The sequence below is a fragment of the Excalfactoria chinensis genome, chromosome 5, assembly GCF_039878825.1.
Source record: "Excalfactoria chinensis isolate bCotChi1 chromosome 5, bCotChi1.hap2, whole genome shotgun sequence".
Classification (NCBI taxonomy): domain Eukaryota; kingdom Metazoa; phylum Chordata; class Aves; order Galliformes; family Phasianidae; genus Excalfactoria; species Excalfactoria chinensis.
The window spans coordinates 20,782,341-20,797,715 of record NC_092829.1 but is presented as its reverse complement, the minus strand read 5'-3'; the positions used below and the strand labels follow the sequence as shown (position 1 = coordinate 20,797,715).

Here is a 15,375-nt window from a genome sequence, read left to right as displayed (position 1 = left end):
AGCTGTGAACTCCCTGACTCCTGATAGCACTGCTTCACGAGAGATCACTGAAATGCTGCAGATGTCGCTGGATGAAGATCAGTAACCCACGCAATTAGAGAAGCTCCTTCAGATCACCTATTGATCCACTGATCATTTCTGACCTTGGACTGTAGGAATCAGGAACAGTTCAAATCCAGTGGCAGAAGTCTCTGGATTTCCTGTAATCTAATAGTCTCTAATGCAAGAAAGCTTTGAGAATGAAGTGACTGAGCTTCTGTAAGGAGGTATGAGTAAGTCCTGAGAAGGGAGCAGCACAGGCGGCCTCATTAAAATCAAGATCTAAACTGAGATGAGACTAGCAGGCAGTTCTTATTTCTCAGTGGTTGGTAAGAACAACCAGAATAATTGCAGAGCAGTGAATGTTATCTCAATACCACATCAGTCCCCAGCAGCCAGAAGCTGCTCTGAGATTCTGCAGAGTACCTGCTACCCCAGCTTCCACAAGAGCCATCACCTGCCCATATGCTCCTAAGCTAATCATCCATCTCTGCTGCCAACCAGGAAACTTTTGGTCTCTATTTCCCTCTTCTTTGCTATCTGGTGTGCTACAGCTGCCTTTGTTAGTGAAGAAGAAGAAGACACACAGAGCTCTAGGGAGGGCACGTAGGAGCTACAAAGGTCTAAAAGCTGAGGCACACTAGTTCTTCAATCTCTGGTTAGAGATCTCTGGTTAGAGATCCTGTGGGCAAACATGGCTGGGGCTTTGGGACCTTGTACTGTATAGGTGAAGCACCCAAAGGAGGAGAGGTGAGAGTTCCCCAGCCCAACAACACTCACTGTCCTAGTGTTGATCACCCTACGGCAATTTTGTGTTTTGAGAATTTCTTGGGTAAGGGTGGCCAGTGGAATGAGACAGGGAGATACAAGCTGTGGTGCTTGAAAATATACACACCATGTATATAAAATATATACACACTTCCTTGTGTATAAAATATACACACTTCCTTGAGGAAGGGAGTACGCTATGTGCAAGCAGCAGGGCTTGGCTGGGCACAGCCCATAGTCTGCATAAAAGAATTCTAGCCCTTGGCTCTGGGGACAACAACTGTGATTCTCGGGATCATCAGATTTGGTAGGGAGAAAAAAAAAACACACCAACATTAAGAGCTTTAGAAAAAATAATAATTAGCATCTTGGTTATGAAGAAAATTGGATTATATGGGCTCACTGCAGGGAGGCAGTGTCAGCCTTATTAAGCAAAAATGGAGGAGAAACACTACTCCATGCCTCACCAAACTAAAGGAAAAGCCTGGGATCCTCTTGGCAAAGCATTCCTGTGTGTGTTGCAGTGGAGAGAGGCAGATTTGCTTTGAATTAATATGTTTATTTGGTTCTATTCTAGGCAGATGAGCTCTAGGATTTGTACACTGCACTGAGTAACACCCTCCTACTCCAGGCCATAGAAATCAATGGCAGAGGGAGTTTTTCTATCCCAGTTTGTCAGATCCAGTTCCCTCCCCAAGTCACAGCAAGTGGCTGGCTCAAGGAATACAAAATAGAGTTTTCCCCTTGAAGTATCAAAATCAGGCCATGCTGGGTAGATGAGGCTCACTTTGCAGGGTCTCAGGATATGGATCTAAGCTCACGAGGTCAGCCCACCAGGTCAGGCATCAGCAACCCCCAACCATTCAGTGGGCCTTAACATAAGGCCAGAGCTTGAAATCTCTGCCTACTTCCCAGGGATCTTCCTAGGAATAAAAGCAAAGACAAGACAGACAGGGTGGCTCCAGATCCCTAAAGATTCCCAGCAGAGAGGGGATCTTGTACTATCATTCTCCATGCCTGCACCTGCTCCAGGATGGGGCACTGAAGAGAAAGAGGAGGATGAGACCGTAAGGAGTATGTTCTGGGACACTTAAAGTCCTAAGGCTTCACATTCATTCAGTCTTACAGCCTCCCCCAGAGCAGTATTACTCACTTCCACACTTCCAGCCAGGCACAAGGCCAGCACAGATCTCTGCAGCATGGAGCCTCTGCAGAGAGGCAGTGGTCTCTTCCTTTATAGGCAACCGCCTGCCAAGCAGCTGGTTTCCCTGCTCTTCATCTGTCAGAGCTGCTGACAGCTAGCTCTGTGTCAGGCACAGCCCGTGGGGCAGAGACAGCATGCAGGCTCCTGGGACACCTCTCCTTCTGTGCTGCCCGGAGGCACCCAGCTAATGTCAGCAGCACTCCGAGGGGAAGTGTGGCTCTAGGAGGGAAGGTAGGAGCAGTATTGTCCCTCAGAGAGAGGAGAAGTCTGTCCTACTGCTGATCTCCACCTGGATGACACTAAGGGATCACTAGCCAAGAGACCTTGGTCACTAGCACATGGGAGAATAATATCTAGGTAAAAAAAAAAAAAATCACTGTTTAATAAAGTTTCTGCCCCTTGTTTCCCTCTGCTCAATGTGGTTTTTTAGAGAGAGCAGGTCAGATTAGGAGAAAAGATGCATTCCCTGGTATAACAGTTATCCTATCCAGACCCAAACAAAACTGCAAGGTGCCGACTCCCTGGTACCTCTCACCCCACCAAAAACAGCAAGCAGAAGATGGAGCTGGCAGGCTCCTGGCAACCGTGCTGATAAACATGGAGACTGCTGTCTTCTGAATAACCACATTTTTCCTTAAAAGCCTGTAATGTCAAGTCTAGTAAGCTAAATCACAACAAACTAATCTAAATAACCAGGAACTCGGGGGCCAAAAAACAATACTGTTTTCCTAACCCACTGCACATAGAAAGTTATTTGAAGAATGCGCTGGTTACTTTGAATGACTTCAATCCATGTGGGTAAGCAAAAGCCATGAGGTATCCAAGCAGATGTCCAGCTGTGGTTTCTCCCAATGACCCAAAGGCAGCTATCCTCCTTGGGGCTGGAGGCATGGGTAGCAAACTCTTCAAAGCACTTCCCTCTCCCCACTAGCAACACCTCAGTCTTTCCTGGATTTTGCCTCTATCGGCTGCTCTTTGTTCGAATGTTGATTTTGGCTAGATTGCCAGCAAGCTGGGAATGGGTGTTTTCTTCGTCTTGCATAAAAGGAAATGCAGAGCCAAGTGCCACAGGAGTATTACTGTTGTTTCATCCCGGCTGTCTCACTCTTTCCCTAGCCAAAGTCTGGCTGACCGCAACACGGTAGACAGCCAGAGGCAGTGTGGAGAGTGAAACCTGGACAGCGTAGGCAGTGGTGCCAACCTTAGATGTCAGTGGACGAAGGTAAGAAAGTCACTCCCTCAGCTGGATTTGTTTCTTTTTGCTAAGGAGCAATGGGTGTGTGCCAGGAGCAGAACAGTGGGGAGCAGGGAAGGTGCTGGTCAAATGAAAAGGGAAGACTGGAAACCCTCAGGGTTCCCCTCTCTGTCTCCTGAGAGCCCTATTTTCAAACCCATACTCCACAGGCTGCTCACCACCAGCCGGCTGCCTGTCCCTTGGGAAGCAGCTGCAGCCACCTGCTTCTTGCTACCCAGCCCTTCCCGGAGCATCTGCTGCTCCTTGCCTGGGGACCAGGGAGGGCAGCAGTGCCTTTCTGGCAGGACCCAAGCAATAGGGACAATCGTCTTTGGGGCACCCCACAGCAGGCAATGGGGCCACGGAGAAAGTCTCCCCACAGCAGGGATCCACCCCGGCTCCTCCAGCCTCGGCCTGCAAGGGCTGCTCCAAAAGGAGAGCTCGCAGCCAGGACAGGGGCTGAGTCATGCTCAGCCCCTGATAACCTGCCAGGACATCAAGAGGGCTCTCCCTTGCTTTTGAAACACCAAACAACATGCTCACTATCTGTTTTGTATGTTTGCCTGTCCCCTTGGCTTGCAGCCCTCACCGCTTGGGGCCACGGGGACCAAACTCAGTGATTCACTTCCCCCTTTGTAATGCTGTGTGGTTACTGATTTTCCACTAAAGCATCACAGAAGAATGGGCAGCCTCCACACCAATGTCTGTGTCTACAGGGGAAGGAGGGAAGCAGCCAGCCTTGGAAAGCAGCAAATTGACCACAGACCAGAAACTTCCCCTTTCTTGGACTCCAAGCAGGTTCCTCAGCAGGCAGACAGGATTCACGGCTCAGGCTACGAGACCTTGAGCACAGAGGGGGAGCATTGCTTAGAGAGCACTGAAGTCTATTATCAATTAGCTCGCAAACATGCTGACAAGGGAGACAGCTCTGTTAGGACTCAGGGAGGAGGGGGGAAACCGCACCATACAAGGCACCTGACTTCAAGCCCACCCACACAATGCCTATAAATCTTGGCTCAGTTTATTAACCCCACAAGCAACAGAGAAAGCTCAGAAGCCAAGGAGCAGTGCAGCACCCAGACTCCCCAGCTGTCCCTCACCATAGCTAGCAACAAGCCATTGACCCAGCATGGCCCCGCTTCAGTCTGTCTCCCATCACCCTGCAGTACTTCCATCTCCCTGTTCCCCTTGACATTTGACAGAGGCTGGCCTAGATTTCTCTGGATCTCCAGGTGCAAACCACAGAGAGAGATGTTCAAGACTACAGTACGGCAAACACCACACTCAGTGCCTTCACCACCAATCTAGCATCTTCTTTGCTGAAGCCTCCAAAGCAGTGCAGATGCTTTAGGGCCACCCAAAACCTGTCCTGTGGTGCAACAGCACCTTTTTTGTGATGCTGCTCCCCTTTCCTCTTTCCAGTCACCTTCCTCCTTCATTACTGAGCCTGGGCACCAACAAAACACACAGCTCTGAACCACCACCCCTATGCTTCCCATGCTGTCTTCTGCAGCCACCCAGCCTGCAGCACTCAAGCCAGCTTGCCTAGTGCTACTGCTTCTACAGCTGGAATTCACTGTCCTGCTCCAGTCAATGCTTGCCCCAGGGTAGAATAAACACTTAACAAGAGTGCACATGTACAGAGGGCAGACCAGACTAAAGCACAGGAGTTCCTGCACTGTCAGCCAGCACACTGGGGTGGCAGGCTGGCACCTCGCTGAGATCTTCAACAGAGGTATCTCCACAAACACTACCCTTGCTTGCATGCATTTACATAAAGCAACTAAAAAAAACCCTTCAGCATCTAATCCAACTGCTGCTGCACAGAGAAACAAGAGTGAAGAGATGGGTTGTGAGCGCTATTTTTATCTGCTTAGAAGCTGCCAGACACCACATAAACGAACCTCTGTGAGCACGCAGACAGCTAACGGGTTCTTCCTAAGCAGTCCCTGCAGGTCTGATTTGTTCTCTGGCCAAAGTGGCTGCTCACACATCTCTGCTCCACTCTCTACTGACGTGCAGTGTCCTTCTATTGCCACACGTGCCACACATGCCATCTGCCACTCTGTTACTGTTCATCTTCACGTTCTCACATTAGGGAGCAAACAACTGCTTCCCTGGAAGCAGTCCAGACCCAAAGTGGCTGCAGGCGGGCTCTCTGCACAAGGGCATGGCATTGAGCTGGCACAGCAGCACATGTCACTGGAGAGGTCGATCCGACCCATCAAATGGTGCTGACTCCATCTCCATCTGATGAATCCTCCGGCAGAGGCACTGGCCAAAGTGAAGCTGGGGTGACTTCTCCCCCTTTACAGCAGGGAGAAAATGAGTGCTGAGTCTCATGTTCATCCTGTTGATGAGAAACACCAACTCCCTCCACTGGGCTGCCAGCTTCAAAGCCCTGAGGAAACACATCACCCTATTCATCCTTACACCCACGCATGCCCTGGGGAGCAGAGACAGACAGCAGCCTTCCCCTGCTCTACACAGGGTATAAAGAGGACAGGCAAAGCCTCTCCCACTGAAGGCATGCCAGTGAGGGTAAAGTATACCCAGAGGGCACAAGGTGGAGAGGAAATGTGTTTAATCCTAAGACGCTTTTTATCTACTGTGATGAAAGACACCCCCTCATCCTGGGAACACTTCAGGACTAGGATGTATTTCAATGTGAAGTAGTGGCTTGTATGTGGATTGAACACTCTGGCCTTTGGACCTATTAGCTCCACTTAGTTAAGTCTCCTCATGCTTCTCCATCCTCTGCCACACACAGCACTTCCTCACTTACAATACTGAATCGTGACAGCTGTGTAAAAAAGTTACACTCTCAAAGTCAGTGTTCAAGAGGCACTTGGATAATATCCTTAATAATATGGTCATCCCTTTTGGTTATCCCTGAATTGATCAGGCAGTGAGACCTGATGATCTTTGAAGATCCCTTCCAACTGAACTGTCCTGTCCTGTCCTGTCCTAGCCTATCCTATCCTATCCTATCCTATCCTATCCTATCCTATCCTATCCTATCCTATCCTATCCTATCCTATCCTATCCTATCCTATCCTATCCTATCCTATCCTCTGTCTCAATATTACCAGGAGTTGGGGAATTAGCATCCCAAAGATTAGTTCTTTAACAGAAAAAGCACCATGTTTTCAGCTGCTCAACAGTCAGAAGTCTACAGCCTGGCTGGTGGCCAGAGGCACTCCTGGTCACATATATGTAGCTCCTGGTGGCAAGATCCATGTTACAAAGAGTATGGACCTGCTCTCACATCTCTCCCACATGACCTTCAGCATGCATACTGAGGACCAGCAGAGAGGAGCAGACTTGGGCACAGTGGGAAGTGAGCAGGGGCAAGCATTAACTGGGCTCCAGCCCTCAGCAGAGCAGCCCCTCAGTGACAGCAAAAGCAGAGTTCCTAAGTCATTATCAGACTGTCATTACATCCCTGGAAGAGTTTAGTGTTGCAGAAAGCCTTGCAGCTGAAAAATTATCAGGACCACCCTGCTAAGGTACAACCAGTTGTAATACATGCCTTTTGCTCCCTCCAGATAGCTGCAGCCTCTGAGCATGCTCCCTATGCTCTCAGGCCAACTTTTGGATCAGCTTTGCAGACGTGGGTCTGTTAACCATTCCCCTCAGCTCCCTCCCCAGCATCGTGCAGTTCTCAGAATTCCTCCCAATTTGTCAAGATCTCTTCTGGCAAGGAAAACCACACTGACCCAGTGTAGGACTCCAGGGAGAACAGAAAAAGAGCCAACACAGCCGAGTCTTCTGCCTTCAGTGTCCTAAGCACAGTTGGTCTCTTAAATGAAGATACACTGCATGACTCTCTATTTGCTAATTTGCTGTTTACTTCTACTCAGAGAAACTTCAGCCTCTCCTTCTTCCAGATTTCTTCCTCCCATGGAGGATTTTTTCCTCCATCTGAAACAGATAATATTTTTCCAGACTGAACCTCTTCTTAATTCCTGCCTATGCACTTAGTTTCTGTATGTCCCTGAAGAGTGATTCCACGCAAGCGTTTGCACCTTGAGCCAAAAATGGAGTGGTGTGAGGGCTGGGTACCAGTCCCACCTGCACATCTTCAGGCAGCACATCTCAGAGCACTGCTGGAGCACTTGTTTTTTATGGGGACTTCTACATCTCCATCTCAACAACTCCTTGTGCCAAATCAGCATCAATCCACCTCTTGCATCCTGCCAGCACTGGGTGAATTATGGAAACGCTCAAAACCAAAGAGAACCACTTTAGTTTTGCATTGGCATCAGCTTAGACCAAAAAAGGCAGCAAGCAATCAGGTATGAGAAATTGCAGCACAATGCTTATGCACATGGAAACCGAACAAAAGCTGGGAGACAAACCAAATGCAGGCAGTAGGGAAAAATTCTCTGGTGTTTGATTGCTTGGCCTTGCTGCTTTTAACATCTTTCTTTTTTAAACAATTGCTATATAAATTGTATTGGCATAAATGTCTCAGATGATAGATGTACAGTATATAAAATAGGCTATGATCTGCATTTTCTGTACTACTTCCATCACAGGCACATCGCATTTGCCATGCACCCCACTTTCAACAGCAGCAGCATTTTTCCTTCAGGTGAAAAGCAAAATGCATTTGAACATTTTCTCCCAGGGCCACGAGGCTGAATTAAGCTATAGAAACTACTCCCAATGAGATGCAAAAGGACCAGGCCTAATATAAAGACCATATTTGGAGTTTAAAAGGAGCCTGAAAAGCCAGCTATCCTCCCGCTGCTCTGAAGCGTATGCAACCCCCTAGGAAGTAAATACATAAAACACATAAAACAGAATGGTGCTGACAGCTTTAAAGCACTAGAAAGTAGAGCAAGTGTATCTAGTGCCAGGCTAGAGAAGGTGTATCATATAATTTAAAAATAGAAGTATTTTTATGTAAGAAAAATGACATTTACACTCCTCTTGGGTAGCTTGAGTTTTTCCTTTAGGTTTCCCAGACAGCCTGCCAAGAGCTTTCAGCTGTGTCAAAACAGGAGAGGGGCCGAGCTCTGAAACTTATGGAGATCTCATTGCCCCGAGTAGAATCTCTTTTTCACATATTCTCACACGGACTGGCACTGGCTTTTCAGTTTCAATTTTTTAACAAGGTCTCAGATATCTACTCAAAGCTGGCTTTGGATCAAGGAACATAAATGCTTGGCCATCTTGTGAAAGCTACATTGCCAAAGGGAAGCACCTTAGAAAGCTGCAATTAGGACTTATCTGCATTAGGAAAATATGCCATTCAAGTAACAAACATAAACATGCTGCAGTGGGGAAGGGAAGGCTGGCACCAGCATTTCACTGTGAATTCAAAGCCACCCACAATGGACCTGCTGAGCTGGTACCAACCCAAGCAAAAAAGGAAACCTCCTTCAGCCTGTGGATGGGAACTGCATTTCCACAGGGGGCTTATCAGCCAGGGGCAGCTTTTACTTCTGTAGCTATCTGGGTATTAATGCATTGTAACTCTCAAGAATGAGAAGTGGATGCAAGTAAACAGAAGAGCGGAGGTGTGTTCAGTAGGTGCGTGAATGGTACTGACCTCCTCCTAGAACTGTTCATTCTGTCACGGTGGACAAACAGTCCTGGGCACTCAGCAGCAGGCCAAAGAAGGCAGCAAGAAAGCTCCTTGCTTTCTTATAAGCTTGGAAAGTTCAAAGCTGGCAAGTCAGAAGGCTCCAGATGCTGCTTTAACAACGGAGACAAATCTGTCTCTGCTTGGAGCAGCTTATCCAAATAACAGATACTGCTCTGATTTTCATTCTATCTGCTAGTCCTCAGTGACAACAAGCTAATTAAGCTGGTTTTCCCAAGCTGCAACTCTCAATGTCATATTTTGTGAGGGCAGAAGCTTTACTATCATCTGTGGCCACTAAAGTGACTATAATCGATTTCATTCTCCTCTGTAAATGAGCACACAGGGCAATCGCCACCACAACAGGAACTGATCTCTAACCAGCATGAGTTATTTCAGCTATTTTTCAAAGGGGGAAAATATACTTTCTCCATCCAGCAACCTCTGCCACACACCCAAGATCCTGCCTCCTGCTTGCTCGCTGCTCTTCTCATCAGTAGCTTCCCAGAGAGAGAAGAACTGCTTTGGCAGAGTCTCCCTGCTGGCACAAGGCTCCCAGCATCTTCAGGCCAACAGCACTTGCCACAGCTCCTCCAGGGCTGCATGCAGCCTGTCCTCTAGGCAGGAAGGGAGGAGGTGACTCCTCCTGGGTGCTGGAGAGAGGCTCTGAGATCAGGAGGTAGGGTGGTGGGCATGTTGCAACTCAGCTTTCTTCCTTTTACATCCTGAAAACAGCAGGCACCTCCTAGCAACTGCCTTGCCCAAACAGAGTCCTCTCAGAGGAAGCTCCCCACTCTCCAGGGCTTAGCTGTACTGAGCTGTCTGCACTGTGTCTCAGCACCTTGTACCACAGCTATTTCCTCTTCCCTTGCCCGGGTTGCTGGGAAAACGCTTTGCAAGTCCTGGTTACCTCTTCTTTTCTCTGAAAAGAAAGGGTGCCTTGCTCGCCTCGCTCAGCAAATGCACCCTTCCTGGGCAAGAGGACCTCATGGGCACAGACCTGGCACACAGGCACCCTGGCACACAGGCACCCCAGCACCCTGCTTCCGTAGGAGTCACCTTCTCAGGTGACAGTGGCAGGTCCCTCCCCAGGTCCTTCCTCTATGCCTGGGGCAGGTGGCTACAGAACAGCCAAGAGTCTGGCCAGAGGGCCAAGGGCATGAGCCCTCTCCACCCCCTGCTGTACAAACAGGAATTATTCTGATACTCCAGTCTTAGGAAAATAAAGCTGTTTCCATTTAGCTCAGCTTCTGGGCTGAGGTGCAGCTCCACCCGCGCAATCGTCCAGCAGGACCTCACTTCCCCGGGCAGAGATTCAGGCTGAGATCAATATGAGAGAGGATTTGCTGCTGGCCCAAGCTGAGAGGGCCTCCAGCACTCCCAGGATTTTGTTCTCCTGAGTACTCTCTGCTCCAAACAGCTCAGCACCGGGTTCTCCCAGCTTCTGTGTCAGCTAGCAGGTCCCCATGTGCTTTCACAGCTGTCCACCTCAAAATGTTCACTGAGCTGCAGCCTGCTGAAGGGACCTGGGGAATGATATGCATCTCCCAGCCTGTACTGTGAGGAATGAAAGTTTGAGCATCACCAGCTCCAGTCAGCAAAGTAATCCCAGAGCTGCCCATCACATAGCCACATCTCCTCTGCAAGTGCTGAGCCTAGAGAAGGCTGGGTGTTTTTCTTCTTTAGTCTCAGAAGGACTAAAGTTCCAGATAGAAAGTGATTTGGTGCCTCTTCCTGTCACTCCTGTGCCTCTCCAGAGCAGTGGTGCCAGCAGAAGCTCTTATTCCTGAAGAAAACAGCACTAAGAGCCTCCTTCAGCAGGACAGCCTGACGCCAGGCTCTCCAGCTGCAGCCTAGCACAGCCACTGACACACCACAGTAACTAGAACAAGACTGCTGGTTTCCTTTACCCTGGGAAAAATTTCATCAATTTTTCTAAGAATTTCAGTAGCAATTTTAAATATAAATCTGTCAAGTCTGACTAGCAGAGGATAAGAAACCATGCTAAGCCAGCCCCACCTCTCAGGGAAGCGGGGAATATTTTGGTCCAAAAGTGTTCTGAATAACCCATGATGCTGCTTTCCTGCCTCTGCCTGAAGACTCCCTTCAGAACGTAGTGAAAGCAGAATCAACACCAGCTCTGCTCAGAGAGCAGGTCTCTGGGGAGTATTCATGTGTTTTGATGAGTGCTTATGCAACATCTAATACAGCATTGTTCTAGCGCATGACTTCAGAGCTTCTGATTGCTACCTCCGTGCAAACAAACACATAAAAAGCCAATATACACACAAATAAAAACAGAAAGCAAATTCACTCGTGTGAGGGTTGATTTCCTGTTTTGGCACAGCAAGAAGTGGCTTGGAGGTCTATAAGCTCCTACTCTCATGCAGTTTCTCCTTGCTAGCAATGAGAACGTGCAGGGAGGTTGGGGACTGGTTGTTTGTCCTGGATCTAAAAGCTATCTCACAACAGCTGGGACCTGTAACCACCAGTGTCCTCAGTTCACTGAGACATCCAAAAGTTTCTGCACTTCCTTATTGACAATCCGGACAAGCAAGCCAGCTGTGGTGGGATTACAGTGGGCTCACTAGAAGAGTTCAGTGTGCCCCTACCACAACTCATCGTTACCCAGGAGGAGACCAAGGTCTGGAAAGTCTGCTTAAGCTGTTGCTCTCGGACTTATTCGGTTGAACTCCAATGAAAGTGAACCAGTGTTTGCAGAACCTAAGAACTGATCCTCGTACCTGCAACTCTAAGCAAGATGTACCCAGTTCTGGGAAGGCAAATACACCCCTTGTATTTGCTTCTACAGAGCACTTGTATTGAGGAAAGCTGATGCAGAAGCACAGAAAGTACTTCAGCAGTAGCAAAGAGACAGATGATGTTGCAACTGCAAGAAGCAGGCTCCAAGTTCAGGATGCTCTGAGAGCACAGCTTCGTAAGACAAAGGACCATTCTGGTAAGTGGCTTCTCCCAGAAGGGGAGTCCGTCTCCTTCCTTCCCCTCACTTTGCAGTTCTGTTCACTTCTTCTGCTCCTTGTGCTTTCTCAATAATCCAGCTCAGCTCAGTGAAGAGGCAGAAAATTATCTTTAATTTTGCTGTGTTAGTGTTTTGCTGGTTTATCAGACTAAGCCAGCTCATACAGGGGCCAGATTACAACAGTGGCAGTGCAAAGCAAGCAGCAAGAGGGCACGACTGGGTGAAACAGCAGCAGGAGTAGCCAGCCCTCAGCTGCAGGCATTTAGGCATTCCCTAGGATATCCCTGGTGCCCTGCTCCACAGCTAGCCCAGAAGTTGGCTGAAGGGAACACTCAAAAATAGCTGGGAATGATCTGTCAAACAGCAGTAAGACTTTCCAGTGTGACAGTTGAATACCATGTGTTACATTGTCCCTGGACAAAACCCAAGCAACCGAGTAGTACGGGAAAATGCCCATGGGCTGAAGCTAGGCACACAGATGTCAATCAGTGGCAGGGTACAGGCAGCCTTCCTTCAGTCCACACAGTGCTGCAAAGGATGAATATCCGAAGCTTTCACTGAAGTGAGGAATGGGGTGATGTCCCACAGCCTTCATGGGGAATGAGGGAGAAAGGCATGGCAAGATCCTTAACGGCATCCTATTTCTTTGGGATGGTGCCAAGGGATTTAAGGTATAGCAGGCAGCTGGGCATTCAGCACTCCCAGCCCAGCAATCACCAGGCACTGAATCTGTAATACTCTGCCGATGCCTGCACGGTTTCATGCCTCTGCACAGAGTCTGAGGTCATGTTCCTTACTGGGAAAGCCCCAGACAGGTGCTGTATCTGCAAGGGCACCACTTCCCCTCCTCTCCAGCCCTTGCACACATAGGGGTGGGAAGAGGTCACTGCCATGGGGACATTCATCAGCCACGAGTGGGATCACAGGCATGTGCTAAGGCTGCCTGCTCGTTTGTGCACCAGCCACTCCCAGGCAGTGAAGGAACAGGCTTGGCCACCTCTCCATGCCAGAATCACCTTGGCCTTGCTGAATTTGGTTACCATCAGACAGTCTTTCAATTGGGCACCAAGATTTCTGGCTTTGGTTAACAATGTGAGAGCATCTCAGAACAGGCTTGAGGCAGCTGGGCTGAAGCTGCAGGCTCTTCTTCACACAAAAGAACAGGTGATGCCACAGTTATCACCCTGAGCTCAATGTGCTCCTCGCAATACATGTCCTGTACATACCTCTCCTGACACCAGTAGCTGTGTCTTTGCTTTCATACCTGCTTGGGTACAAAAATGACCCAAGCAACAGCAGGGTGACAAAAAAGCAGGGAACATCTGACCCAACAATGTCTAGACCCTGAGAGAATATACCTCTGAGGTGCTATACGTATCTTCATTTTGCTTATACTGGCATTTGACAGCACACCTTGGATCTGTGTAACTTCCCATGGGTGCTAAATAGATGCTACCACTTTGGAAAGAGATTTAAGCCCACTCTCCAGCTTGCTGCCCACTCAGACCGCTCAGAGGACGAGACATGCTGTCAGGCTTCCCAGTGCTCCTGCCCTGTAGGATTGCATCCCTGTTTGTGCCTGAAGACTGTGACACCACCCTGAGGACAAGCAAAGTCCCCCTGGGAGGACAGCAGTACACAAGCTGGGGAAGCTTACCTGGTGGGTGCATGCCGTGGGACAGGTGCCTGAGCCTCTCGTGGGGAGGCATCCCGCTCAGCTGTGCCAGTCCTCCTCCTTAGGGAGCCCGCAGGGGGCTGTAGGGCAATGCTGGGTGGGTGGTACTCTTGCTCAGGGACAACTTCTTCACACCTGGAGCCCTGGAAGCCTGAGCGACAGGTACAGACGTGGGGCCGGCTGCAGGAGCCCTTGTTCTGGCACGGTGGGTCACAAACAGCTGGAGGGACACAGAAGGAAGGTTAGCAGAATGCGGGGCTCCCAGCAGCATGTTTGAATCTGGGACCTGGCTAGGGCAGCACAACTGACATGACTCTATTTCTGTTCTGTGGGCAAGCTGTCTTCTGCTCAATAGGAGAAAGGTTCAGCCATACACTTCTCCGTTCCCACTTCTCCCCACTGGTCTCAGCAGAACACTTTTCAAGCATCATTCACTTAAGAAAGACAAAACATAAAAGAGGGCATTGTAGTCTACAGAGAGCATCCAGCACGCTCATTGCTCTGGGCAGGAACAGGACCTCAATCCAAAACCAAGGGGAGGCAACGACCACAAGAGAAGAAGCTAGCAGACATGGAGGAGTAAGATAACAGTGCTCTAATGCAGCCTCCTGAGAGTGATTTCTATGCTACCTTTTTGATTTATTACATTCTGGGGTCTGATTTGAATGGTCCCCCTTCCTGTCCCCTCCAGATCTTGCCAGCTCTCCCTCCATGGCTGATTTTAGATTCACCATCCTCAAATTCCTTCACAGCTATGAGGACTTACAGTTCATTAACTTAATGCCCAAATCACTCTCCAAGCCTGCGTGTGTTCCTAATTACAGCACATCAGCTTCAGTTTGCACCCCGGGAGGAAAGTGCTATTAATTATAAGCTGGACCCTAACACTTCCCAAGTTAACAGATGCCAAATTGGGTTTATAACCAAGTTAGCAAGAGCCAAGGAGCCACAGGTCGCTTAGGTAGGACTAGGTTGGACGTTCTAAGCAAGCATAACTGAGGAGGTACTGAAAATCAGTGTCTTTCTTCAAAGAAGAAAGGGAAACCTTGTGGACAGGTTGCAGTTCTGACATCCCACCACCACCACGCACAGCTGCTGGGGCTCCACAAGCACCTCTCTCCCTCCATGGCTCTGTTCTCACACTGCACTTACTTCCAGGAGATACAAACACATCTGTGGGAAATGCTGCTTTTCTGGGCAGCAGAAAGATCTAGAGATCATCCACAGACTCTTTGCTTTGTGGCTTTTGAAATCAAGGGATGCTCAGAGATATCTCTCCCCATCCATAGAGTTACAAATCATTTCTGGTGAGATGAAAGCCTGTCCATCCAGTGAGGCATCCACAGCAAAACCAGTAAGGTGCTGAAGGACTTGTACCACTGGGGTGATTTAGTCCACTTGCTTGTGAAATAGTCTCTGCTTATTGATGCAAAATAATGTGTGATCTCAGTTATAGCCTAAAGTTCTGACTGCTTTAGAAAACCCAGAAGGAAAGAACGATTAATACAAGCGAGAGATTTGCACAAGCCAACAGTCACTTAGATCAACTGCAACGTATGGATCACAGAGACTGAAAACATTACTGCAATGAAACCAGCCTGTGCTCAACAAAACCCACTGTCACTGTACAGAAGACAAAGGAGAGGAGAGAGCACATGAAATTCATCTCCATTCTGCAGAAAAGCCCCATGTGCTAATGCAGCCATCCAAGGCCACAGCAGAGACAGCAAAACACTTCGTATATTCATCAGGTATTTTAGCCATGAGCACTGCTGAGATAGATGAATTAATGTTATGAGTCTGAGCAAGACCATTCCTTTGCTCTTCAGCACGGGAGAAGGAATCAGTCTGAATGGGGAAAGGTGAACTGGTAGGCATCAGC

General features: G+C 48.8%; 1 protein-coding gene across 1 annotated transcript in view; it reads right to left on the bottom strand.

Annotated features, from left to right (window-relative positions):
* The window catches only part of LTBP2 (latent transforming growth factor beta binding protein 2), a 59,027-nt gene that overhangs the window by 35,351 nt on the left and 8,301 nt on the right, over positions 1-15,375 (bottom strand). Inside the window, exon 3 of the mRNA XM_072337551.1 lies at positions 13,476-13,713. Coding sequence (XP_072193652.1) covers positions 13,476-13,713 — 238 coding nt within the window. The remainder of the gene's footprint in view (positions 1-13,475; positions 13,714-15,375) is intronic.